This window comes from Limanda limanda, chromosome 9 (assembly GCF_963576545.1).
Source record: "Limanda limanda chromosome 9, fLimLim1.1, whole genome shotgun sequence".
Taxonomy (NCBI): domain Eukaryota; kingdom Metazoa; phylum Chordata; class Actinopteri; order Pleuronectiformes; family Pleuronectidae; genus Limanda; species Limanda limanda.
The window spans coordinates 29253105-29276342 of NC_083644.1; the positions used below are offsets into that span (position 1 = coordinate 29253105).

Here is a 23238-nt window from a genome sequence, read left to right on the forward strand (position 1 = left end):
AGGTGGAAATAAAAACCTTCCCAGTGTTCCAACTGCTATTACTCGATGCCAGTAGCACTTAGAGTGATTCTGACTGTTGGGGGAGGGGGGGGGGGTATTCCTCAGACAGGCGTTTTTGGCGAATCTCACCCGCCTCTTTACAGGTTAACAGGCCACTAACGGTTTACAGAACGGATGGACACACAAGTGAACACACATTACTCCCAAGTAGGGATGGGCATTATTAATCGACGATCGATTAATTGATCATTAAGAATTTCATTGATGACATTTTTTCATCGATAAAACTAATGCATGTTCTGTTGCGTAGTGTGTAGTAAGGAATGCAATGGATTGCTTTATGTGGTAGCATTATACATTTTACCACGGGGGGGAGGGGCAATGTTTGAAAAAAATTCCACAGGCCTACTCAGTTACCTGCGAGTTTCCGTGTATTTCAAAAGTAAACATGAAGAGGTCACAGCGAAGTGTAGCGTGGGACCATTTTGATTTAAAAAATGACTTACTTCACTGCCAACACTGCGAAACTGTGTATAAGTACTACTCGGCCACGACTCAAATGATGTACCACTTCAACAACGCACATCCGACCCTGGTAAGTGGCGGTGCATCCTGCCTCTCGGCCTCAACCTAATATCAACTCGGTATTGGCACAGAGGAGCTGCGATGCACAACGAGCAGAGAAAATTACCCAACGGATCTGCAAGTTCATCGAGATGATTATGCTACCCTTAAGTATTGTTGAAGGCGAAGGTTTTCGACAACTGATAAACTTATTGGAACTGGCATATCACTTTCTTTCACGACGTGCCATCACCAGACTGGAAGAACGGAAGCAGGAGCTGTTAAAATAATTGAGCACAGCTGAAAGAGTTCCTCTAACCACCGACTGTTGGACCGCTTTAACAGCTGAGAGCTACATCACCAAAACTAGGGTCAGTTATGTTTATGAGCACCAGCTTCTAGCTGTCGGCTCCGCTGCTTAAGAGTACAGCAGCGCATACTTTCAAGTGTAACCATTGAACGGATCCCGTTTAACTGCCACAAGAGTTGTTCATCCTGTAATAAAGATCTCAAAGAGGAAACACGCTGTGTTTTTTCTATTTTCACTGCATTTTAATATAGCCTATAAATAGTGAATTTTAATATAAAAAATATTAATGATTTATCGAAAATTGATCGTTAATTCTCCCGACGATCGATTTAGACAATTTAATCGAATGCCCATCCCTACTCCCAAGACTGACCTTTTATATACAATGCTGTGAAAAAATATTTGCCCCCTTCCTGATTTTTTTTGCATATTTGTCACACTTAAATGATTGAGATTATCAAACAAATTGTTATATTAGACAAAGACAACCCGAGTAAATACAAAATGCAGTTTTTAAATGATTTCATTTATTAAGGGAAAAAAGCTATCCGAACCTACTTGGCCCTATGTGAAAAAGTAATTGCCCCCTAAACCTAATAACGGGTTGTGCCACCCTGGTTGTGCAACCCTTGCAATCAAGCGTTTGCGATAACTGGCAATGAATCTTTCACATCGCTGTGGAGGAAATTTGGCCCACTCTTCTTTGCAGAATTGTTTTAATTCAGTCACCTTGGATGGTTTTCAAGCATAAATGGCTTGTTTAAGGTCATGCCACAGCCTCTCAATTGGATTTAAGTCCAGACTTTGACCAGGCCACTCCAAAACCTTCATTTTGTTAACGCCATTCAAAGGTGGACTTGCTGGTGTGTTTCAGATCATTGTCCTGCTGCATGACCTAAGAGCAATTGAGCTTGAGGGTCAGAACGGATGGCCGGACATTCTCCTTCAGGATTTTCAGGTAGAGAGTAGAATTCATTGTTCCAGGCCCAGACCATCACAATACCACCACCATGTTTGACTGTTGGTATGATGTTGTTTATATGAAATGTTGTGTTAGTTTTACGCCAGATGTTACGGGACGTACACCTGGCGTAAAACCTCAGTCCACAGAATATTTTCCCAAAAGTCTTGGGGATCATCAAGATGTTTTTTGGCAAATGTGAGACGAGCCTTTGAGTTCTTTTTGGTCAGCAGTGGCTTTCGCCTGGGAACTCTCCCATGAATGCTATTTTTGCCCAGTCTCTTTCTTATTGTTGAATCATGAACACTGACCTTAACCGAGGCAATTGAGGCCTGCAGTTTTTTAGATGTTGTTCTGGAGTCTTTTAGGACCTCCTGGATTAGTCGTCGATGCGCTCTTGGAGTAATTTTGGTAGGCCGGCGACTCCAGGGAATGTTCACCACTGTTCCAAGTCTTCTCCATCTGTGGAAAATGGCTCTCAACATGGTTCGCTGAAGTCCCAAAGCCTTAGAAATGGCTTTCTAACCCTTTCTAGACTGATACATGTCAATTACTTTGTTTCTCATCTATTTTTGAACTTCTAAAGTTCGCAGCATGTGTTGCTTTTTGAGATCTTTTAGCCCACTTCACTTTGTCAGACAGGTTCTATACAAGTGATTTCGTGATTAAACAGGTCTGGCAGTAATCAGGCCTGGGTGTGGCTAGTGAAATATAACTCAGTTTTCCAAAATATGTGGTTTATCAAATTTTTTGATTTATCAAGGGGGGGGCAAGTACTTTTTCACATATTGGTAGGTTTGGATAGCTTTTTTCCCTTAATAAATGAAATCATCATTTAAAAACTGCATTTTGTATTCATTTGGGTTATATTTGTCTAATATTAAAATTTGTTTTATGATTTGAAACATTTAAGTGTGACAAATATGCAAAAACATAAGAAACCAGGAAGGGGGGGGGGATACTTTTTCAAAGCACTGTATATATATTTCAGTAAAGTAATCTCCATGTTGAAGAGTTAAGGCGTATTGAAGTACCAAACTGAAAACTCCTCTCTAATCCTCTCCTTTTTAATCTCATAGAAAAATAAGCAGAGCTTACACCTGGGCCACACTGCCATCGTGAATGGAGCGTGATAGCTGCTCCCCAGATGTGATGTTCACACAAGCAGCGCATTTCCTCAAATAAAAGTACTATATATATATATGCTATATATGCGACTAAATACTAGGACTACACGTTATTAAGCTGTGCACCTTCCAGTTCTGCAATAACAATCAAAACCTTGTTAAAACAAATGAAAGGATTCAGTCAACAGAAACCTGAGAGCGCTTTGACTTTGAAACTGTGCTGACTTGCTGTAAATTTGCATGTTATGCTGAGAAAATAGGGGAGACCCGACTCTGCGCTGCTTACACGTCTGAGTCGAATTGCTGGTGCAGGCAGTGTAGATGTTCTGATAACATGGGTGCTGAAATGAAAAGCAAGTTGTTCCACATAGCACACGCAGCACTCACAAAGTCAGTTTGGCCCAGGCTTTAAAGTTGTGTGACCCCCCAGCAGTGCCAAGCATTTACCTGGGAGTTGACTGTCTGGCCCATGGGAATGCGGGAACACTCCAGTGCATACTGCTTCACACAAAAGTAACAACCCTGTGAAAGGGAGAAGGCACACATACAACGTAAAAAAAAAACATTAACATTTTTTACTGATATTTTAATTACAGTAAAAAAGGATTGTTATTGTTTAAATATTTCGAAAGTTGCAGTCCCATTGGGAAAAATTGCTGTCATATTGGGCAATACTGTACTGTAAAGTGGTCATCAATACTAGAAAAGCGCTATATAAACACAGACCGTTTATCATTTACTAAGAACAGGTAAAGGTTTAAGCTTTCTTAATAGTTTAAAACTTGTCACTAATCACAGTTCATAATCATCTGCAGTATGCTTCATAAAATGGTTGGCATTGAATTTACACATACATGAATTGCAGGAAATGAGTGTTCCAAGCAACAGATACCAAAGGACCACCAATTGTGATTCCAGCTAGCACTGTAGTGATGAGCACCTCTAATGATCCACATCATACCTGAAAAGCCAGTTCCATCAGCACCATCCCACCTGGCAAGGCCCTCTGGAGTTGATATGCAGTGGTGCCAGACGCTGTAGTCTGCAATGTTTATTAACAAAACAATCTTACAATTAATTTATCTGATATAGGTGTTCCACTCCAAAAAATTACACTGTCCACTTGGTGACGATGATATTTGATATTGGCATTTTCCTTCCTATTATAGTAAAAATCTGGCAGTAGTAAGATGATACTAAGTTTACCTGCCTGAGATCTACAGAGCTCTCTACATACAGGCTTACTAGTGGTTTCTAGAGTTTCCTAGAGTGACAAAACATTGGACCTCAGTAACCAATATATTCTTAAGATTTTGTTAAATGTGCTTTCTAGATGGTTCCTAAGAAAACTCTACTTCAGATTTATGAATTTTTCTTAAACTGTATAATTGTTCAAACCTGTGTTCTTATATTGATGAACGCTGCGTCTTCTTAAATTCCTAATTAGCATAAGTAAATGCCCCACCAATGCCCATAAAAGGGCATGAGACTGCTGTGCTATGTGCACACAGAGAAATCACAGAAACTGAGAAGAAAATTGTAAGAAGTCAAGAATATCTAAATGAAAAGGGGGTGCTGTCTGCAAGAAATTTGTTGTGCCACCTCTCATCTCATAATTAGAAAGAATTAGACAGAATTAACAGGATACAATTGGAAAGATCATTTTATCAAACAGCCATAGCTGTAAAACCATGGAACTTTGACAAATTTAATACGTTAACACTAGTATGTAAAACAAAATCATGGGCGACTATTTTGCGAATGAGTGTTCTCGTCTACAGCATGTCCATGTCACTGAAATCTCAGAGACACTTAAAGAAATAAATACAAATTTGCAAAATCTGGAAAAACGGTTAAGGCCCATTGAGAGCAAAGGGGACAAAGGCACTCCATGGTTTCTTCAAGTATAGATAAAAGAACAACTCTTAAAAACTCAATATTTTTTACATATTAATAAAAGGTTCCAAATCAAAGCCAGGTTTTGGAGAGCATCCCTAGTTATGAGTTATTAAAGTCATCGGCGTGCTTAGTACAACAAACTTGTAATTCAAGCCACTTCTCACTACTGTAAGCAACTTTGAAAAGGTTACCATATGTGTGTGTTAAATATTTTTAATATTTTGTGTTAATCTTTCTGCAGACTGGGTAGAGGCTGCTTTTTGATCAAACATGACATCGTGCATAGCTTCTTAATGAAAATAAATTAAAAAAAACATTTTGAGGAATGAACCCCAACTGTCTTTGGGGCACAGCCAGATCCCACACAGTGTGTGCTGGCAGAATACAATTTCTGCATCTCTGAGGAGAACACTAACCTTAGGGCTGTCCTCACTCTTCTGCTTTACATAAGAAAAAGACATCCTCCCTTCCAATGAAGCAGAGTTCAGCATCGCAGCACGGGCCCGGGCAATGCTGTGAGAGATGGGGTTGGGTTGGGGTGGAATGGAGAACAAGTCAGTTAGAGTCTGGTCAAACCAGATAGGCCTGGGCCCCAAGGGCTGATGGTACAATAACAGCACATTAGCCTACCCCTAAAATACATTTCAGGGTGACTTGGTCTGAGCTTAGAAAGTGACAGGCTCGCATGACAGACATATGCCCTCATCTATTCTGCTTACATCAGCTATGTGCAGATGTGCTAGGAGGTCAAAGATCAGAAGAGGATCAAAACAAACATGATAACTCATCGATGAATGCTGATCCCAATGGAAGATGAGAGGTGACTAAGAGAGGCAGAGATAGATGGATCATTTGTTTCACACAAACAATTGAGCAGACGCATAAAAAAAAAAACACTGTTATGTTTGGCTACACATACTATGCCCTACATTTACTAAAGGAAAATTTAGAAAGTTCATATTTTTCCCATATTAAAACGAAAGTTTAGGCTTACTTGAATATTAGTATTTAGAAATGCACAGACCTGCGAGCTGGAGACTGAGGCCGGACTTGGACCAAAATAAAGCCCATGCTCTGCAAGTACTGGACATACTGCTGGAGGAAGGTGCTGCAAATGTCGAGCAGCCAGGGCTCTTCCTTGAGTCGGCTTGGCAGCATGTCAGCTGAGTCGGTGCTATAGCTGCGGTCCCGACCTGATGCTGTGGAGTCACTGGAGCGATGTCGTTCCTGGGACACATTTCACAATATTATTAACATTTACAGAACAATATACATCACCTAAACATATAAGGAAGAGTCTAGCCACTCTGATTTTTGAATAAAAGCATGATGCCATGACCATTGGAGTTTTGTTTACAGGTTGGGCCTGGTGTTCCAGATAAAGAGTTATTTATTAGTATAGAGTGCACCCCACTGGTTCTATGCTGAAACAATGGGGGAAGGGGAAGGTCCCTAGGCTCCATGCTCCAGCTCCTTGTCTATATTTTCCCTTAACCATCCAACACTCCACTCAATATTCTATCATTCGTCCATACATAACATCTGTATTTTGATATTTATATCTTTCAATCACAAATTCCCGAATGTAGACTTTGATTTAACTACTTGGAATACCTCCTGTTATTTTTCATGGTCTTTGAGCTGGTCATGACAGGATACAAAAGAGTGACACTGCCTGTTACCTTTGAGGACACGTTTTTCAATTACATTTTTATGCATCAAGCCATCAAAGTGTATGTTCATGCACTGTATTGACTCATAAAATCTGTCACACAACCTAAACTTCCTATAACATTTCTATTCAGACAGCAGAGATACCTTCACCGGGGGCTGCACAATCTGTTCCTCTTGAATCTTCTTGCGGAAGATAGGGTCAAAGAGGAGAGGGGTTGCACAGTAGTGGACCAGCCTTGATGACTGCTTCAGGGTCTCCAAATCTGCCCCCTGTTGACACAAAGGTTATTGTCACTATGGGATAAGATGATAATACTGCACAGGATGTAGGATAAAGAAGTGAGATGGTGGTGATAGAAAGACTACAAGGACTTTGCATTCAAGACTAATGCATGCCAACGCTCTATATTATAGCTCTTCACAGACTTGTACGATTTACAGGAAGCTAGGACTTTAAAGAGTCTGCAGATGGCCAGCCAATGCAATACAGAAAGAACAAGAGTTCAAATACATCTGACTATGGTGCAGTCATATCACATTTAATTGATAATTTAATTTATGATGTGGTGTGAAAAATCCAAATGCCATCGGATATGGCTGTCGGTCCTGTCGGACCTGGGTCGGAGGTTTTTAGCCTGAGTTAGAGACTGCTGTGTCCTGTGTGGGTGTAAATCTAATGCCAACATGTGACCTCTATTGAGATGTCATTGAGACTGACAGAAGCCTCTGTAATTAGCCCAGATATTCCTCACTCTAAAATATGGCATCATTAAATACTAATTCCCATGAGAAGTGAACCTTAATTCTGGGTACTCCAAACCATTGACCTTTTAGGTTTTGTCAGGTTCAATTAGATGTTTTTGATACTAAGCTACATTCACACTACAGGAATTGATTACTCAATTCTGAGTTACTTGTCCGATCCGATTTTTGTTGGATGCTCAAATTATGTCTTAATATGTCCGATATCCAATACCTTTCTAAAATGGTCAGCTTTCTGAACTTACCTATAAGCCTAGGTACAATACCACACCAGCTTTCAATACCAGGGATGCTACTTGGTATTGGCATTTATTTAGAGCTGCATTGGCAGCTACTGCTGAAATGGGCCCTTCTCCATTTAATAATTCTGTAGCGTCTGGATGGCAGTAATTAACAAAGCCTTGGGGATCTATATTAATAAGAACAGACCCTGAATCCAGAGTTACATTTTAAAGGAGACTGTATGTTCATGGCTATAATATCAAAGATTCAGGAAGGGCAACAATTAAGACATCACATTTAAGTCATGAAAGTATTTCTGCCATGTTGTCTTTTTTTTTTTTATATATATATTTTCAAACGTGCAAACACTGAGGTTACGGTAGTTCATTTTTTCCTTTCCCAAAGTAGGAACATTATAACTAATTCCTGTTGCTGAGTCCTCAGTGTCCCTCTTTTGATCAGTTCCAGAGCAGCTGCCTCCAGCTTGCCTCTAGGGCAGTGGTTCTCAAAGTGGATGCGCAAACACTCTCCAGGGGGGGCGCGATGTCACAGACGGAGAAAAAAAGAAAGAAAAATAGACCGCCAACCTGTCACTGGTTAGTGAAAGCTCCCTCAGTGGCGAAATGCAAAGGGCTGGACTGACACAAACAAATGAAATACTGTTTCGTTCCTGATCCACCAATCAAAAGAGGAGTGTTATCATTTGAACGTGAGTTGCACGTACGCTTCCAAGTATAAAAGTAACCGCAGGCATGGTCAGCGCTCACCCTCACTGAGACGACACCCTGCAGAGTTTGTGCGATTGCTCTTGTTTCCTCTATCAATCAGATATTCATTGTTTTATAAACGGTCTTTTTAAAGACTCACTCCTTCCTTAGTAATACCTTCCTGAACTTGCAGTAGGCCTATTCGTAGCCTAATCTAACGAGTAATTTGCTCCAGTCTTTTTAGAAAGCTTGTAGCCCCAAGAACTAGCCTTCTAGCTAGCTAACTTCTTCCAACTGCAGCTAGCCCTTTTCTCCTTAACACCTACCTTTACATCTTCAATCATCCACCATGTTGCAACAAATAAAACATCAGCACTTGAATACTATTCTGTGCTGGTGTTAGCTAACCTTAACCCATCCTAACCCTGTCTCACATTGACAGACCTGCAAGATTTTTTTTTAAAGATCACAAGAGGCCCATAATAATAACAGTAAGCTAATGATAGCAATAATAACACTTATTATTATTATGATAATAATAATAATATAATAATAATTGGTCGATTATCATTAATTATAATAATAATAATATAATGATGCTGGTAATAATGATGATTATTATAATAAGAAAGCATGCAGACTCACACAGCTGCTAATATTAATAGGCCTACTACTACTGATCATAATAATAATAATAAATAGTAAAATAGTAAAATAGTAATAATAATTGTCTGTATGGGCCTAACAATAACAAAGCCTAACCTTGACATGTCAGGCCTATCAATAACAATATGATATCTCTCTATCTATCTATATATGGCGGTGTAGTTGAGGGCGGTGGTGGCGGGCGGCCCCAACTATCCCTAACCAGCTTTGGGGGGGCCCAGCTTGCAAAAGTTTGAGAACCCCTGCTCTAGGGTCATGATACATTGGAGTGAAACAAACATTCAGATTGTGGTTTCTTGCCTTGGCTAAGACTTAATCTAAATCTGTTGACACTAAAAAATGGGAATATTCAGTGTGTATGATTGACTGAATAGCCTACCATACATTCTACGTTCCTTTGCTGTATGAACATATCCTTTAACTCAGTGGTCCCCGACCTTTTTTGCACTACGGACCGGTTGGATGGAGAGGATCCGGTCATTTTTAAAAATAAAACGGTGTTTTATTTTGAAAAATGACCGGATAATAAATAAAACAGAAAAAATGTTAAGAGGTTTATTCTTTCTGTGTGGTCCGGTACCAAATGACCCACGGCCCGGTACCGGGTCACGGCCCGGGGGCTGGGGACCACTGCTTTAACTGATACAATACTTCATTTAAGTCACAAATATTCATAAATTACTTACTGAAATGGGCATGTTAGACTGTGCTGACCTCTGTTGCCAAGTCACAAAGAGGTTCTCTATCTTCATCTGTTTCTCCAGTTCTGTCAACACAAATTCAAAGTCATCCCCACTCCTATTTAGTGTGGATTTCCATTGAATCACGATAACAATAACAATATCTCATCATCAGTAGTATTAAAAGTAGTTGTAGTAATAGCTGTATCAACCCCTCCTCTCAGCAGCTTTGATCTCCAAGAGCTGGCCGCCATGACTGGTCACCACATCCCCCTCTGTCAAGGGTCGAATGGTGCATATGTCCCTCAGAGCTTCATCAAAGGGGAGCAGCTCGGATGGGAAGTGGAGTGGAGCAAGACTTCGGCCAGCGCTACCAAGCCTGCCCGGCTCTTTGCTAGGCAAAGGAGGAACTGCACTCCGTAGCAATGCATCAGGTTCCACAGAGGGGCTGAGGAAACAGTCGGAATCCTGCTAAAGACTCAATGAAAGCAAAAAAATATAGAAAAGAAGTATAAGGACATCAATCAATAACTTGCTATACAATGATAAACAAAGAGAGGAGAACAGGTAGATAAGAGGTTGGAAATGTGTGCACAGCTTTTTATAAACAGTCTATTGTGCAAAATAAAGTAAGGAAACTGTGTTCACCTTCCCTGGTTTATTTATGACTGTTCATGTGTGTGGCCTTTATATAAGTTGGAATAATTTACTTAACTGCTGTTACTTTTCCAAACACAACATGTCGGCTTAGTTCTATTAAGCAATCGATACTATCTTCAGACATAAGTTGACAACTTTTCCAAATAAAAGCTTTATAATTCTGGTCAGCATAAAGCATTGTAACAACAAAATGAAAGGACAAATTGCCAAACAGTAACTGATTCTGTAAATGTTGTTGCCATAATGGAGATCTGCACCCATTGTAAGTCTGTCAGTAGGACATAGTGAAATGAAAGTCAACAAATTGTCGAAGTGATCTATTTGAACTGCGATTAGAACCAGTTATCGACCACCGTTATAGTTTATCTGAAAATGTATGGTCAACTCACTCTCACACTACCCTGCCCCACTGACTGCTACAGAGTGCTGATCGTCTGCTAATTCAATTTTTTTTTAATAGCAGGTATCGTGTTTCCAAATTGCACCAAACTCGGCAATGTACTTTCTTGGACAATTAAAAACAGACATGCCGTGTGTGAAACCAATTTGTGAGATATGCGTAGATAGTTTGTGGAGGAGTCCCAGAAAAAATTTGATCAGGTATGCACTTTAAAGGTCATTATCTGCTTTTTTAAAATTATTGTTATTATTAGTACATTTTTGCTATATAGTACATCAGTGGATATATCTTTAGAACCCTATTTACATCCCTATTTTCTAAAACAGAAGAATAACATATTGATTTGTGTCAAGCTCTCTGTGGAGGCTCAAAAATATCTAAAATAAAACATACTCTACTACCAACTAAAGGACATAGGCTTTCATATATATATATATATATATATATATATATATTTTTTAGAATAACTGAAGATATTTTTTGCAGTGTTTTGCTGATATGTGTCAAGTATACATGGCATGGCTCTAAACATATCTGAAATAGAATGGTACTCAGTAGAGCGCATGCCTCCACTAAGGCCCAACAGTCCCCTTAAATGCAGTCAAGATGCACCAAATTTCACAAATTCATAAACATCAGTTTCTTGACTGTGCCTGATTGTTTATATTAGTTATTTACTTGAATTGTAAGTTGTTTAATATTTGAGAGTGCTCCAACTTGACTATGTCCATGTAAGTAGTCACACAGCTAAAGTCAAGGCATCTTTTGAACAGCTAGTCCCATGATAGTGTGTGCACTACTAACCACCACTAACCAGAGGATCTGCAGTTTGACCCCAGTCTCCCCCATTCTGTGTGCCAAAGTGTCCTTCGGCCAGATACTGAACCCCAAATTGCCAGCAGTGTGTGAGTGATGTGTGATCTGCAAAAAGTACTGCAAAAAGAGGGCCTTTATGAATGTGTGTGTGAACTGGAGAATAGCAAAACTGCAACGAAATGGTCATAAACACTAGAAAAGCGCAGTATAAATACAAACCATTAAATGAAGTAGTGAAGTATTACACATTTTAAATTCACTGCACTACGCATAATTGTTGATTAGTATTGTTACTAGATACATGATAATTGTTCTTGTGCCCTGCTTGCTGTCGAGTAGAACTTTGGGGCAAGTTTGTTCAGTGGAGCAGCTGAGGGCCCAGCTGCCCCAGTGTGGCAGAGCTGGCCTTGCCATGCCCACAGGCTTGAGGGTCAAACTGTGCACTGGTGCTCCCTCTACTTCTCATCAGGACCATGACAGATGAAGCTCGGTTTAGGCAAATTTTTCTGCTGCTCTGAATCTGCCTTCTGTCTGAACTCATTAGTAGTGCAGCCATAAAGAGCCAGGCCTTTGAAGGGAAAAGAAAAGTTTAGTCCTTTAAATTCTTTTAATTGGCCATAGGGGGCAGGCTAAAGAGCATTTGGTGTCTTTCTTTGCTGTAAAATGCTGCTCTAATAAATCCTAAGTTCTGCCTGTCCCACACAACAATGTAGGAAAACACTGTGCATGACATTTTTCTGTATCTTTAAACCTTTTCATTTAAACTCCAAATTTAGTCTTTTAAGACAAAATCCCCATGACTGAATTGACCTAGCAGGGAAGAGTGACCAATCCATCCTCACTCCGTTACTCCCCCTCGTTCAACACAATCAGGGTGTTGGGGCTTGAAAAATAGGGTGACACAAGTTTAATTTAATGGTAAATGATCTGTATTTATATAGAGCTTTTCTTGTCTTGATGACCGGTCACAGTGCAGAAAATGGCTACTGAGCAGAAACCTCTTATTTACAAGGCAATTGTTCTAGGTATTGCACTATGGGGCAGAAAATCATTTCTACTACATGTGGAAGTGCTCTCTAGCTTCTCACAAATGGCAGTGGAAATGAAAATCAATTGACTTAAAATGTAAATCTTTCTCCACCAGTCATCTTACTCACTAGTGGGAACAGTGAGGTTGGTTTTCTTTTGAGTTGGTAGAGACAAAAGACTAAGGTAAAGAAAACTTCATCAAGTGGACACAACTCTACATGAGTAAATATGTTGCTGTGATTGTCCCTTATATAAATAATAGGAGCAATACATGAGACACTTATTACTTTATTAAGTGTATAAAGTATTCGTTAGTGTTTACAGCTTGCTTATCATCTCTTAGTGGCCAAAATAGTCATAAAAGCAGGTTTAACTAAAGTTGTAAAAAAAATTTAATTTTGTCAATGTTTGTGGAGTTTGCATGTTCTTTGTTTTCTTTGGGAAGACCAATTTACACACAGTCCAAAGACCTGGATATTGGGGTTGGAGTGAACTGGAGGATCTAATTCACTGTTAGTGTGAATTTACATGTGAATGATAAGCAGTATAAATGATGTCTGTCTGTCTGTCTGTCTGTCTGTCTGTCTGTCTGTCTGTCTGTCTGTCTGTCTGTCTGTCTGTCTGTCTGTCTGTCTGTCTGTCTGTCTGTCTGTCTGTCTGTCTGTCTGTCTGTCTGTCTGTCTGTCTGTCTGTCTGTCTGTCTGTCTGTCTGTCTGTCTGTCTGTCTGAATAAATATACACATACAATTATATACTGTATACACACATCTAATGCATGTATTTAAATAAATGGATACAGCAATATATGTGTAGAACAGTGACTTAAATTTTTTTTAACAACCTTAAATATGCTAAGGGGGGATTTAAGACGTGAAAGTGGATGTGTCTGTGTGAGTGACAGGGGTCGGGGCGGTGAGAGGGGGGGGGGGGCGGGGCACTCAAAACAGGTCAATCTGAGGAGGGCTGTTTTAGACAGGGTACAAAGGGTGCTGTTTTAAATGATCCTTGTGGTATTTTGACCAAAAAATGTTACAGACATTTCATTAAGACCCCAAGGAACCATATCAACTTGTGGTAAAATGGGCATAATATGTCTCCTTTAAGCACAACAGAAATTAACAGCATGTCTCCTTGAAAAGCTGGCTCTAAATAAGAAGCAGGGTCAAGACAAACAAACACACACCTAACATTAAACTATACTGTATCAATCTATTTATATATAAATTGTCTGTATTTATAAAGTGCTTTTCCAGTCTTGATGATCACTGAAAGGGCTTTACAGTTCAGTTTTACCATTCACACACATTCATCAATGTGCAGCACATTGCCTATGTCACATCACTCACACACAGCAGTCCAGGAAAAATCAGGGTTCGGTTTCTTGCTCAAGGACACTGAGATACTAACCTTTTTATATAGACTACCTTGAGATAATGTATGTAGTGATTTGGTGCTACACAAATCAATTTGAATTGAATCAATTAATTGGCTAAGGTTGGTTGGTGGTGGTTCCCTGCTGTAGATTAATTTTAAAGTAAATCATACTACTTCAAGAGCTCTTCTTTACATTTTTCATTCCATTCTGCTGTTGATTTCGATATTGCTACATTTTAGGAAGGATTTTTTTTACCTGCTTGGATTCCATTTCATGCACGGGTGCATCAGAAAAGCAGTAATGGTGGAATAAGCCCATCTTCTGGTTAAGCAGGCAACGGACAACATGACCCCTGGCATTCTGCCATTTAACAAGGCGGACCAACTCTCGGTTCATGGAGGCACCCAGGTCCACAGACCAGTTATAGCTGTGCAGAGTCACCTAAAGAAATGATGGTAATGATATCCAAATCAGAAAATCATTGCAGGTAAATTTCTGAGATACAGCTCTTAAACAATCAGTTAGGACAGTGGAACAAAGTAATTGAAAATTGTAATAATAATCCAGTGAATAGAAAGATGTACATATTCAAATATGCAAGAAGAAAGTAGAATCACTGACTCCTAGTTTTCTGCCTCTGAAGAAAATATATTGCTAATATTCGCTTATGTTTTTAATTTATAGTGTTGAATTAAATTATGGCCATAATAGTACTTTTGCAGAACATGAGCTCACCGTGCAGTTGACCTTTCACTGTTTTTATATAAAATGTCACCACTTCATCATTCGATTTTTTAAGACATAGACTATGCATTGAATGTCATAAGTAGTGTATCAATTGATGAGTTTTGGCCAAAAATGTAAACCCTTTTGTTTTTGCCCCCATTTTTAATTGAAGTAAAAGATGCAAGATTTCCTCTATGTAAACGAAATAGCTTATTTCTCTCAAATTTGTTCAATTCTATGTCAGTGATCGCCTCACCTTTGCCAAGATAAAATTGACAGGCGGTGGACTAGTGGCAGAAACTTGGACTATGGGCAGAAAGGTCTCTGGTTCGTCTCTGGTTCGACTCCACGGAGAAACAACAAAAAGACGAACCTGGATTGATCTGTCCAAGAGGATTCTCCCTACCCTGCCTAGTGCCCCTGAGCAAGGCACCTTACTCCCCCAACATCTGCTCCCCGGGCGCCGTACGTGGCTGCCCACTGCTCTGTGTGTCCTGCACCAGATGGGTTAAAAGCAGAGGTTAAATTTCCCTCCTTGCATGAGTGTGCTTGTGCATGTCTGTGCATGTGTTTGGGACAAATAAATGTATCTTAATCTTAATCTTAATCTGTCCACCGTAGAGGTGTGATATATATATATATATATATATATATATATGTGCTGATAAAAAGCACATATATATATATACAGATGTGCTTTGAACTGGTCAAAATAAAATGAGCAGTTTATCTTGAATAAAGTCCTTTATTTTGGCCTGTGGAATATTTGTCCCTACTTTTTTGATGGCTGTGCGAAGTTGCTGGATATTGACAGCTGTTGGATCCTGCTGTTGTATATGTCAATCCAAAGCGTAATCCCGAGCATGCTCACTAGACATGTCTGATGAGTATACAGGCCATGCATGAACTGGGATGTTTTTTGCTTCCAGGAATTTTGTTCAGATCCTTGCAACATGGGCATTATCATGTAGCAAAATGAGGCGATGGCGGTGGATGAATTACATGATGACGGGCATCCAAATTTCCATCAATAAAAATTAACCAATGTTCGTTGTTCATAGAATTTACCTGCTAATCCTATAACCCCAACACCACCATGGGCCACTCTGTTGAAAACATTGACCACAGCAAAACGATAGAAGTCATACTCGCTGTCTGCCATCTGCCCGATTCATCAGTGAATAGATTGCAACACGCCATCTAAAATGAGCATTTGCCCCAAATTGTATAGAAATAAGCCTTTTGTGTGCACAGAGGAAATCTCATATCTTGGACTTATACTTAAAAAATGTGAGTCAAAATAAGAAATTAGCTTTTTTGCTATTTAATGTTTTTGTTGAGTGTATAAGCAGTTCATCTTTGAGTACATGTGAACATTTGTGTTCATTTCCCTCAATGCATAAGAAATATTGTGCACAATATGGACACAGGAACAGAGAGGAGATTGTTATCATATTTTCTGCAGCCTTGCTGGTCTGCAGCGAAATACAATCATAAGGCAGTAATTTTAGTATTTGCACATTTCTATTTGCTCATACTTCTATTCACTTACTGTGTATTCATTATTGTTACTATTTTAGTAGTAGTGCATGTAGCTCTTGCAGAAAATTATTAAACTGATATTACAGAAACTTGTGTGAAAAAGAACAGATCTTGCAAACCTCAGAGCTTGGACTAAGGGATATTCACAATAGGCTTCCATAAACCAAGTCACCTTTTTATCCAGGATGCTGATGAAAAGGAGCCTTTGGCGGGGAGCCAGTCCTGCCCCTGTCTGGCTTGAACTGAAAAAATCACTCTGCTCCACAGCCTCGAAGCGCTGGTAGCCCTTATGAACTGTGCAGAAGAGAGACATACAGCAAACCAGGACAATTAAAAGCTACACAGCACACTGTGGCACGTCCTTTAACACAGGCTCTCTACTTTTTGTCAGGGCAATCCTTCATCCGATCCTCCCCAAATTGTAAGAGTCCAGTACAGAAACATATGATTACTTTGAGATAAACCTTTTACATGTCATTCATTTACACATATCATTTTACTGGATAACTGCTTAGCGGGTCTATGAGAGCCTTAAGGCCGAATGCACTAAAGTACATAAGCATCCTCTGAGCTGTTTCCAAGGTTCGGCTGAGAACATTTGTGGAGAGATGAACATGGATAACGTATCTTCTTTGCATTGTGGTTATTTAGATTACAGCATATATCTAGGTGTTGTAGACATGTTCTTAGCAGGAAGAGAAGAGAAAATAATGAGCAATTCATTATCAGTGACTGATCAGTACTTCAGCTTCCAAAGAATTTAAGGTCTGCTTCAACTCTTAACACTTTAAACAAAAAGCTGCCGCTTTAAGATTATTTATTTATGTACTGGAATAAGACTAAAATTGCAATAAAACTAAAGTTTTGCCTGTAATAATCCTAACAATGTTTAAGTATTTTATCTTTAAAATCTCTTCAAAAGAAAGTCACTCTTTTCCTCCAGATGCGGAGCACAAATTTTGGCTCTGTACTTCCTAATGTCTCCCATGGCTGGCACATAAATATGACAAGACACACTGCAGGATATTTAAGCGAATCAGGAGATGATTGACAGATCTGCCATACACAAAACTACGCACCTGAAGTTTACTAAAAGGTAGTTTGAGATTTCACAGCACTGCAACAAAAAGGTTCCATGCACAGATGAAACTGAGGTTGAATAATTTAGAAAGAATAGACAGAAAAATGTGTGTCTTAATTATAATTGCCAGAGTGTTTTTTCACCAGTTGAAGCTCAAGATAAGGTAGGTATTGCAGGATAACAATGCACCTGAATATACAATTCCAGACCTTAACCCAACAGAGAAGCTGTGGAATAAGCTCAGAGTTTTCCACACGGAATCTGTCTGAGATGAAGCAGCTGTGTTGGAAGAAAAGTTTAAAACTCATCCTAAATATTCATCAGGTTTTATTTGCAGCTACTGGAAAAGATAATCACATTAATGGGTGTATTAAATTATCCCTTCTTGCTACTGTCCATAGCAGGTGTGACATGTTGAGTCGACGTAGAAGACACACTGAAATGAGAGATTTATAAAAACTAGAAGGACTCACACAAATGTTAGTTGTTTAAATTATTGAAATAACAGGTATATAGATTTTAACTAGGAGATTCAAACTTCTGAAACAAATGTGACATGGACAGCAGAACTTTTAACCACAAAAGAATGATCACATTGTAAATGCAACAACAATCAGTCAATTCGGATTTTACAATGACATTTTAGAGCGCTCTCTCTGGCTGACACCAGTTTATAGACAGCAAGCAACAGTTAATAAAATCTGCTGCAGCGACATTGGTAATTTTTAAGCTTAAGTAAGTTGAATGAAACTTGACTATCTGGAATGAGATGTTTGAATATATGGAATGACCGTTAAATATATGGACCATAACTTGAATATATTGATTGAAATGTTTGTATATATGGAATGAAATCTGATGTCATCAGGGTAATCGCACTATCTAGTTTTCCTGATGTGTAGTTCTGTATTAATGTTGCGGCAAAAATATATTTTCTAATGGTAAGGGAAGATTTGACCGACAAATCAGTAGTGTGGATATCCAGGGTCTGACATAAAGTTTGAAATGATATAATGTCACGTTGGCTGGGATAATGTTTTTACAATAGACATCTGCGTTATAAGGGAAAACAAGCAATAACCATGTGTGTCAGGGACAGGGTAACAAACTCAGTGAAGTTTATATTAATCGAATCGGGATTAGGTTGGGGTCAGAAGGAAATATGCAATCCGACCCGCACTTAATCTTGTAGCAAAACTCATACAGAATATTACACATCAAAAGACAAGATGGCACCAGTGCTTTGATGACATCAGATTACATTTAATATATTTAAACTTTCATTGTAGATGTAGATATTTAATAAAATATCTAATAAAATATCTACATAGGTGTATAGAGGCCCATTTCCAGCAACTTTAACTCCAGTGTTCTAATGGTACATTGTGTTTGCTAATCGCCTTAGAAGAGTAATGGATGATTAGAAAACCCTTGATAACCCTTGTGCAACTATGTTAGCACAGCTGAAAACTGTTCAGCTGGTGAGAGAAGCTATAAAAATGGCCTTCCTTTGAGCTAGTTGAGTATCTGGAGCATTACATTTGTGGGTTCGATTATACTCTCAAAATGGCCAGAAAAAGAGAACTTTCATGTGAAACTCGCCAGTCTATTCTTGTTCTTAGAAATGAAGGCTATTCCATGCGAGAAATTGCAAAGAAACTGAAAATTTCCTACAATTGTGTGTACTACTCCCTTCAGAGAACAGCACAAATGGGCTCTAACCAGAGTAGAAAGAGAAGTGGGAGGTCCCGGTGCACAACTCAGCAAGAAGACAAGTATATTAGAGTCTCTAGTTTGAGAAATAGACGCCTCACAGGTCCTCCCTAACTATTTAGGGAAGAAGCAGGCAGCTGGTATGCTGTCTTTAATGGAGTGGCCAGCGCAGTCACCAGATCTCCACCCCATTGAGCTGTTGTGGGAGCAGCTTGACCGTATGGTACCGAGAAGTGCCCATCAAGCCAGTCCAACTTGTGGGAGGTGCTTCAGGAAGCGTGGGGTGAAATTTTCTACAGATTACCTCGACAAATTAACAGCTAGAATGCCAAAGGTCTGCAATGCTGTAATTGCTGCAAATGGAGCATTCTTTGACGAAAGCAAAGTTTGAACAAAATTAATATTTCAAATAAAACTCATTATTTCTAATCTTGTCAATGTCTTGACTATATTTTCTATTCATTTTGCAACTCATTAGATAAATAAAAGTTTGAGTTTTCATGGAAAACACGAAATTGTCTGGGTGACCCCAAACTTTTGAACAGTAGTGTACATTAAACATAATACAGTGGAAGTCACTTACAGTGATCACATTTGTCCTGGGCCAAAATGATCACTATAAGCGGTTGATTACTGATATGGAAAATTCCACTAACAAGTGTCTAGGGTAGTGGAAATCCTTCAACTGGTACAGCAGACGGACAGACACAGCAGATAGACACAGATGGTGATCTCATGTCTTTCATGTCTTCTTTTTTTCATATTATGTGTTATGTAACGCCTCTTTGTATAAGTTCTGGCTTTTGTGAACTTGCTGCCAGTTGTTCTATTTTGAGCACCCTTCCTTGTTGTATAAACTCTACAGAGCTCATTATAATAAAGACTCAAAAGCACCTCCAGTCTGAGAATTTCCGTATTTAAAATCTCAAGATGAATTTCCATCACATTACTCTAACCGTATTGCGTAGCTTCTGTATGATAGTCCCAGAACTTGAGGGCAAAGCAAAATTGTGCACTTGCCTAAATGCACACACGCACACACACACACTGGTCAATACATTTCTAAATGAGGCAACCCTTTTTTTATAGCTGCACATTCATTCCTCAGCATATCCTGCTTGCCCTCTTCCTCTCTTTCTCTCTCTCACTTGACACAAACAAACACACGGACACACGTACTTAAACACTGTCATCGGACACGTGTAAACTCAGAATGGGCGAAAACTTTGTACACTTAGACTTGGTTGGCAGTCCGCAGCACAAATGATAGACACAAAGAGGAGCAGTAAGAGTTGGAAAAGACTGTAAAAAAAGACCCAGAATGAACCCTGTCAGTGGATTACTTGATCACTTTAACCAAATTATTCAAACAGCATGTGTACAGCAACAAATACTGCATATCAAGAGCTGCATCTCCATTTAGAAACAAAAAACATAATTAGGTCTGTCATCCCATCAGCATCAATTTATCAAGCTGAAAGGTAAACTTACGTGTGAACCTATTTAGCACTGGGGTGTTATCCTCATTTGAACTGTCTTGTGTAGGCAAACAAAGATGGTACAAAGAGCAAGGCGGCATGGACAGTGAGACTTAAGGCTCCATTATGCTTCTACGTATCCGTTTCGCGGAGAGGGACGTACGGATAGCAGAGAGTCTTTTTGATTTATGCCTTTACGACGACAATCAGTCTGAAAACAATTCACCGCCAAACATAGGGATGGGGGAAAAATCGATTCAGTTACAAATCGCGATTCTTGTGAATGACGATTTTAAATCGATATGCTGCCTCCCAAATCGATTTTTTTTAAAACATATTTATTAGTTTATACCGGGGGGGATATATTGGGGGAGCAACATCACCCAGAGCATGTTGACCAGCTCTTGTTTTTGCACAAGAATCTAAACATACCCAAGCACTACCTTTGCATCGGCTACATGCAAACAACAATGGCCTACTTTTTGTTTATTTCAAAGTTTATATTTTAAGTAAACTTTTATTCATTATATTTAATTTACCTTTTATTTATTGTTTAAAAGTAGCCCAAGTGGCATACATTTCTTAATCTGTCAGTTTGTGTGCAGTTGACAGGGGCTATACAATAATAGGGCACATTTTTATTTATTTTCTCTATTGGCTGCCCGGCAGTCATTAAGTTAATGTTAATATCTAAAATAAAACTGGTAAAGCTCTAAGTGAATTTGACTGTGTTGTATTTGAAGGAATGATTCAACATTTTTCCATGGTCCAGTATTCAAAAAAAAAAAATAACCAAAAGAAATCCCAGGAAATCGTAATATCGAATCGCAATACTTACAGAATCGCAATACCCACAGAAATCGCAATACATATCGTATTGCCACCTAAGTATCGTGATAGTATCGTATCGGGAGGTCCCTGCCGATTCCCGTCCCTAGCCAAACAGTAGGTGGCGCAACGGAAGACGAGCTCAGAGAAGCCACCCCATTTCTGGGAAGAAGAAGTCCACGTGTGTTTATTTACCTCTGTCGGCTTGCCTCCCACACACTGAACCATGGCAACTAACAGAACTAAATGAAGTGACACCCAGCGGGTCAAAATGCTGATGTTATCGTTTCTTAGCGCAGCGGTTCCCCGGTCTTGTTTCCCAACTGTGTTGCTGATTCCACAGCTTGAATCTGCTTGAGGCTACACGGAGCTAACTAGCTTCCTCCCAGCTAGCGTCCCCCCCAAGCTTCCACACACATAAATAAATACCCGCATCTTAAATAAAAACAACTATAATATCCATTGAAAACATCTAATTAAAGGTTTCTATCAGTAAAATGTAATTCAACAGAAAGAAACGGATCATACATTCAGTATTTCTATTGGGGCAATCCTTACAGGTGAGAGATCGTCAAAATCGATCACCCCATTTTATTTCATATTGTAGTTCAAATGCTATATTTCTCTAATTAAAGTTTGAGGCCCGATGGCCACAACCCTATTGTATTTATTTCGGTTTGTTATTATGGTTGGAGGCCTGAAGGGCATGAAGGGCCTGAAGCCTATTGTTTTTTTTACTGTGGGTTGTTATTCGTATTATTATTATTTGTAGTCTGCCGCCTCAGCTCAAATTCCCATGAGTTTGAATGAGCTAGACACGAAACTTGGCAAAATAACTGGAATGGATGTTCATTAACTTTCTTCGTAACATGAGCTCAATTGGCCTTATGGTAGTGCTGTAATCAAGCTTTGAAAAAAATTTTTTCACAGTCCACGCCTTTCACACCATTAGTGCGATTGACTCAAAATTTTAAACAGAAGTCCAGCCAATCTTCCTTAATGATACCATAGAAGTCCGCCATGATGGTTCTTTTTAGGCTTAAAAGACGGTGTAAATTACCGAATCTCGAGTCGAATATAAATGTCGGAACCACACTAGCAGTATGGAGGCAGGTTACGTTTTTTTTGTTTTAATACATCTGAAGATGTATTCACCATTGACTTCAATTGTATTAGATTCTGCTCTTACAAAGTTTACCCCTGAGTCTCCAGAAGTGTTTTCTGGACTCAAACACTACACCCGGCCCTCCATCGGCATACTGGTGAATAGATAATCAGTGAATTTTCATTTTTGGATGAACTATCCCATTAATCCTATGTCATTTATCTTGACATGCAATTCCAAGGGGGAGCATCTGATTGACATTTCCGCCGCCACTTTCTGTGACATCATCCATGAAGTCATGTGATTTCAATCACATGATGGCCATGCTAACCTTTAGTAGAAGACCTGTTGAATAGAGTTAGAACACAAATTAAATGAATTTTAGGTGTCCCAGATTATCCAATGTCCCGGATTACCCGAATTCACCAAAAGACATGGACTCGACATGCAAACTAAATATTTGGCAGAAATCAGTAATTATGACTTTGTCATAATTAAGTATTTAAAAACAAAAAACCTAATTGACTATAGACAGTCATGTTGAATCACGGACTGATAATCAATAATTGCATATATGGTACAGATTAGTAAACAGTACATAGAATGAGCATCTTGGCAGAAGATGACAGCAGAGAATTTTTAGAGACGCCGGTTTAGCAGTTACCTTGCTCTGTGCTACAGTGCCACTGATTGAAGTTGCGGCCAACAAGAATGAAACTCCTTTTGGTATCTGAAGGCTGGCCGAGGTTCTGGATAAGAGCAAATGGTACGAATATGTCTCCAGATGGGGGGTAGCTAAAAAGGTTTACGAAATGAAGAAAAACATTATTGCAATGTACATATAACACAGCTATTACAAAATGCTTGTCTGAGATACTGAGAACAATGCAAAGTTAATATTTGATAATGATGA

The 23238-nt window shown here is 39.2% G+C and overlaps 1 protein-coding gene across 1 annotated transcript in view; it reads right to left on the reverse strand.

Moving 5' to 3' along the window:
- szt2 (SZT2 subunit of KICSTOR complex) overlaps positions 1-23238 on the reverse strand; it is a 160731-nt gene that overhangs the window by 20897 nt on the left and 116596 nt on the right. Inside the window, exons 56-65 of the mRNA XM_061078706.1 lie at positions 22990-23120; positions 16293-16414; positions 14108-14293; positions 9785-10043; positions 9579-9658; positions 6680-6805; positions 5886-6088; positions 5278-5374; positions 3924-4004; positions 3410-3484 (exon numbers count right to left, since the gene is read on the reverse strand). Coding sequence (XP_060934689.1) covers positions 3410-3484; positions 3924-4004; positions 5278-5374; positions 5886-6088; positions 6680-6805; positions 9579-9658; positions 9785-10043; positions 14108-14293; positions 16293-16414; positions 22990-23120 — 1360 coding nt within the window. The remainder of the gene's footprint in view (positions 1-3409; positions 3485-3923; positions 4005-5277; positions 5375-5885; positions 6089-6679; positions 6806-9578; positions 9659-9784; positions 10044-14107; positions 14294-16292; positions 16415-22989; positions 23121-23238) is intronic.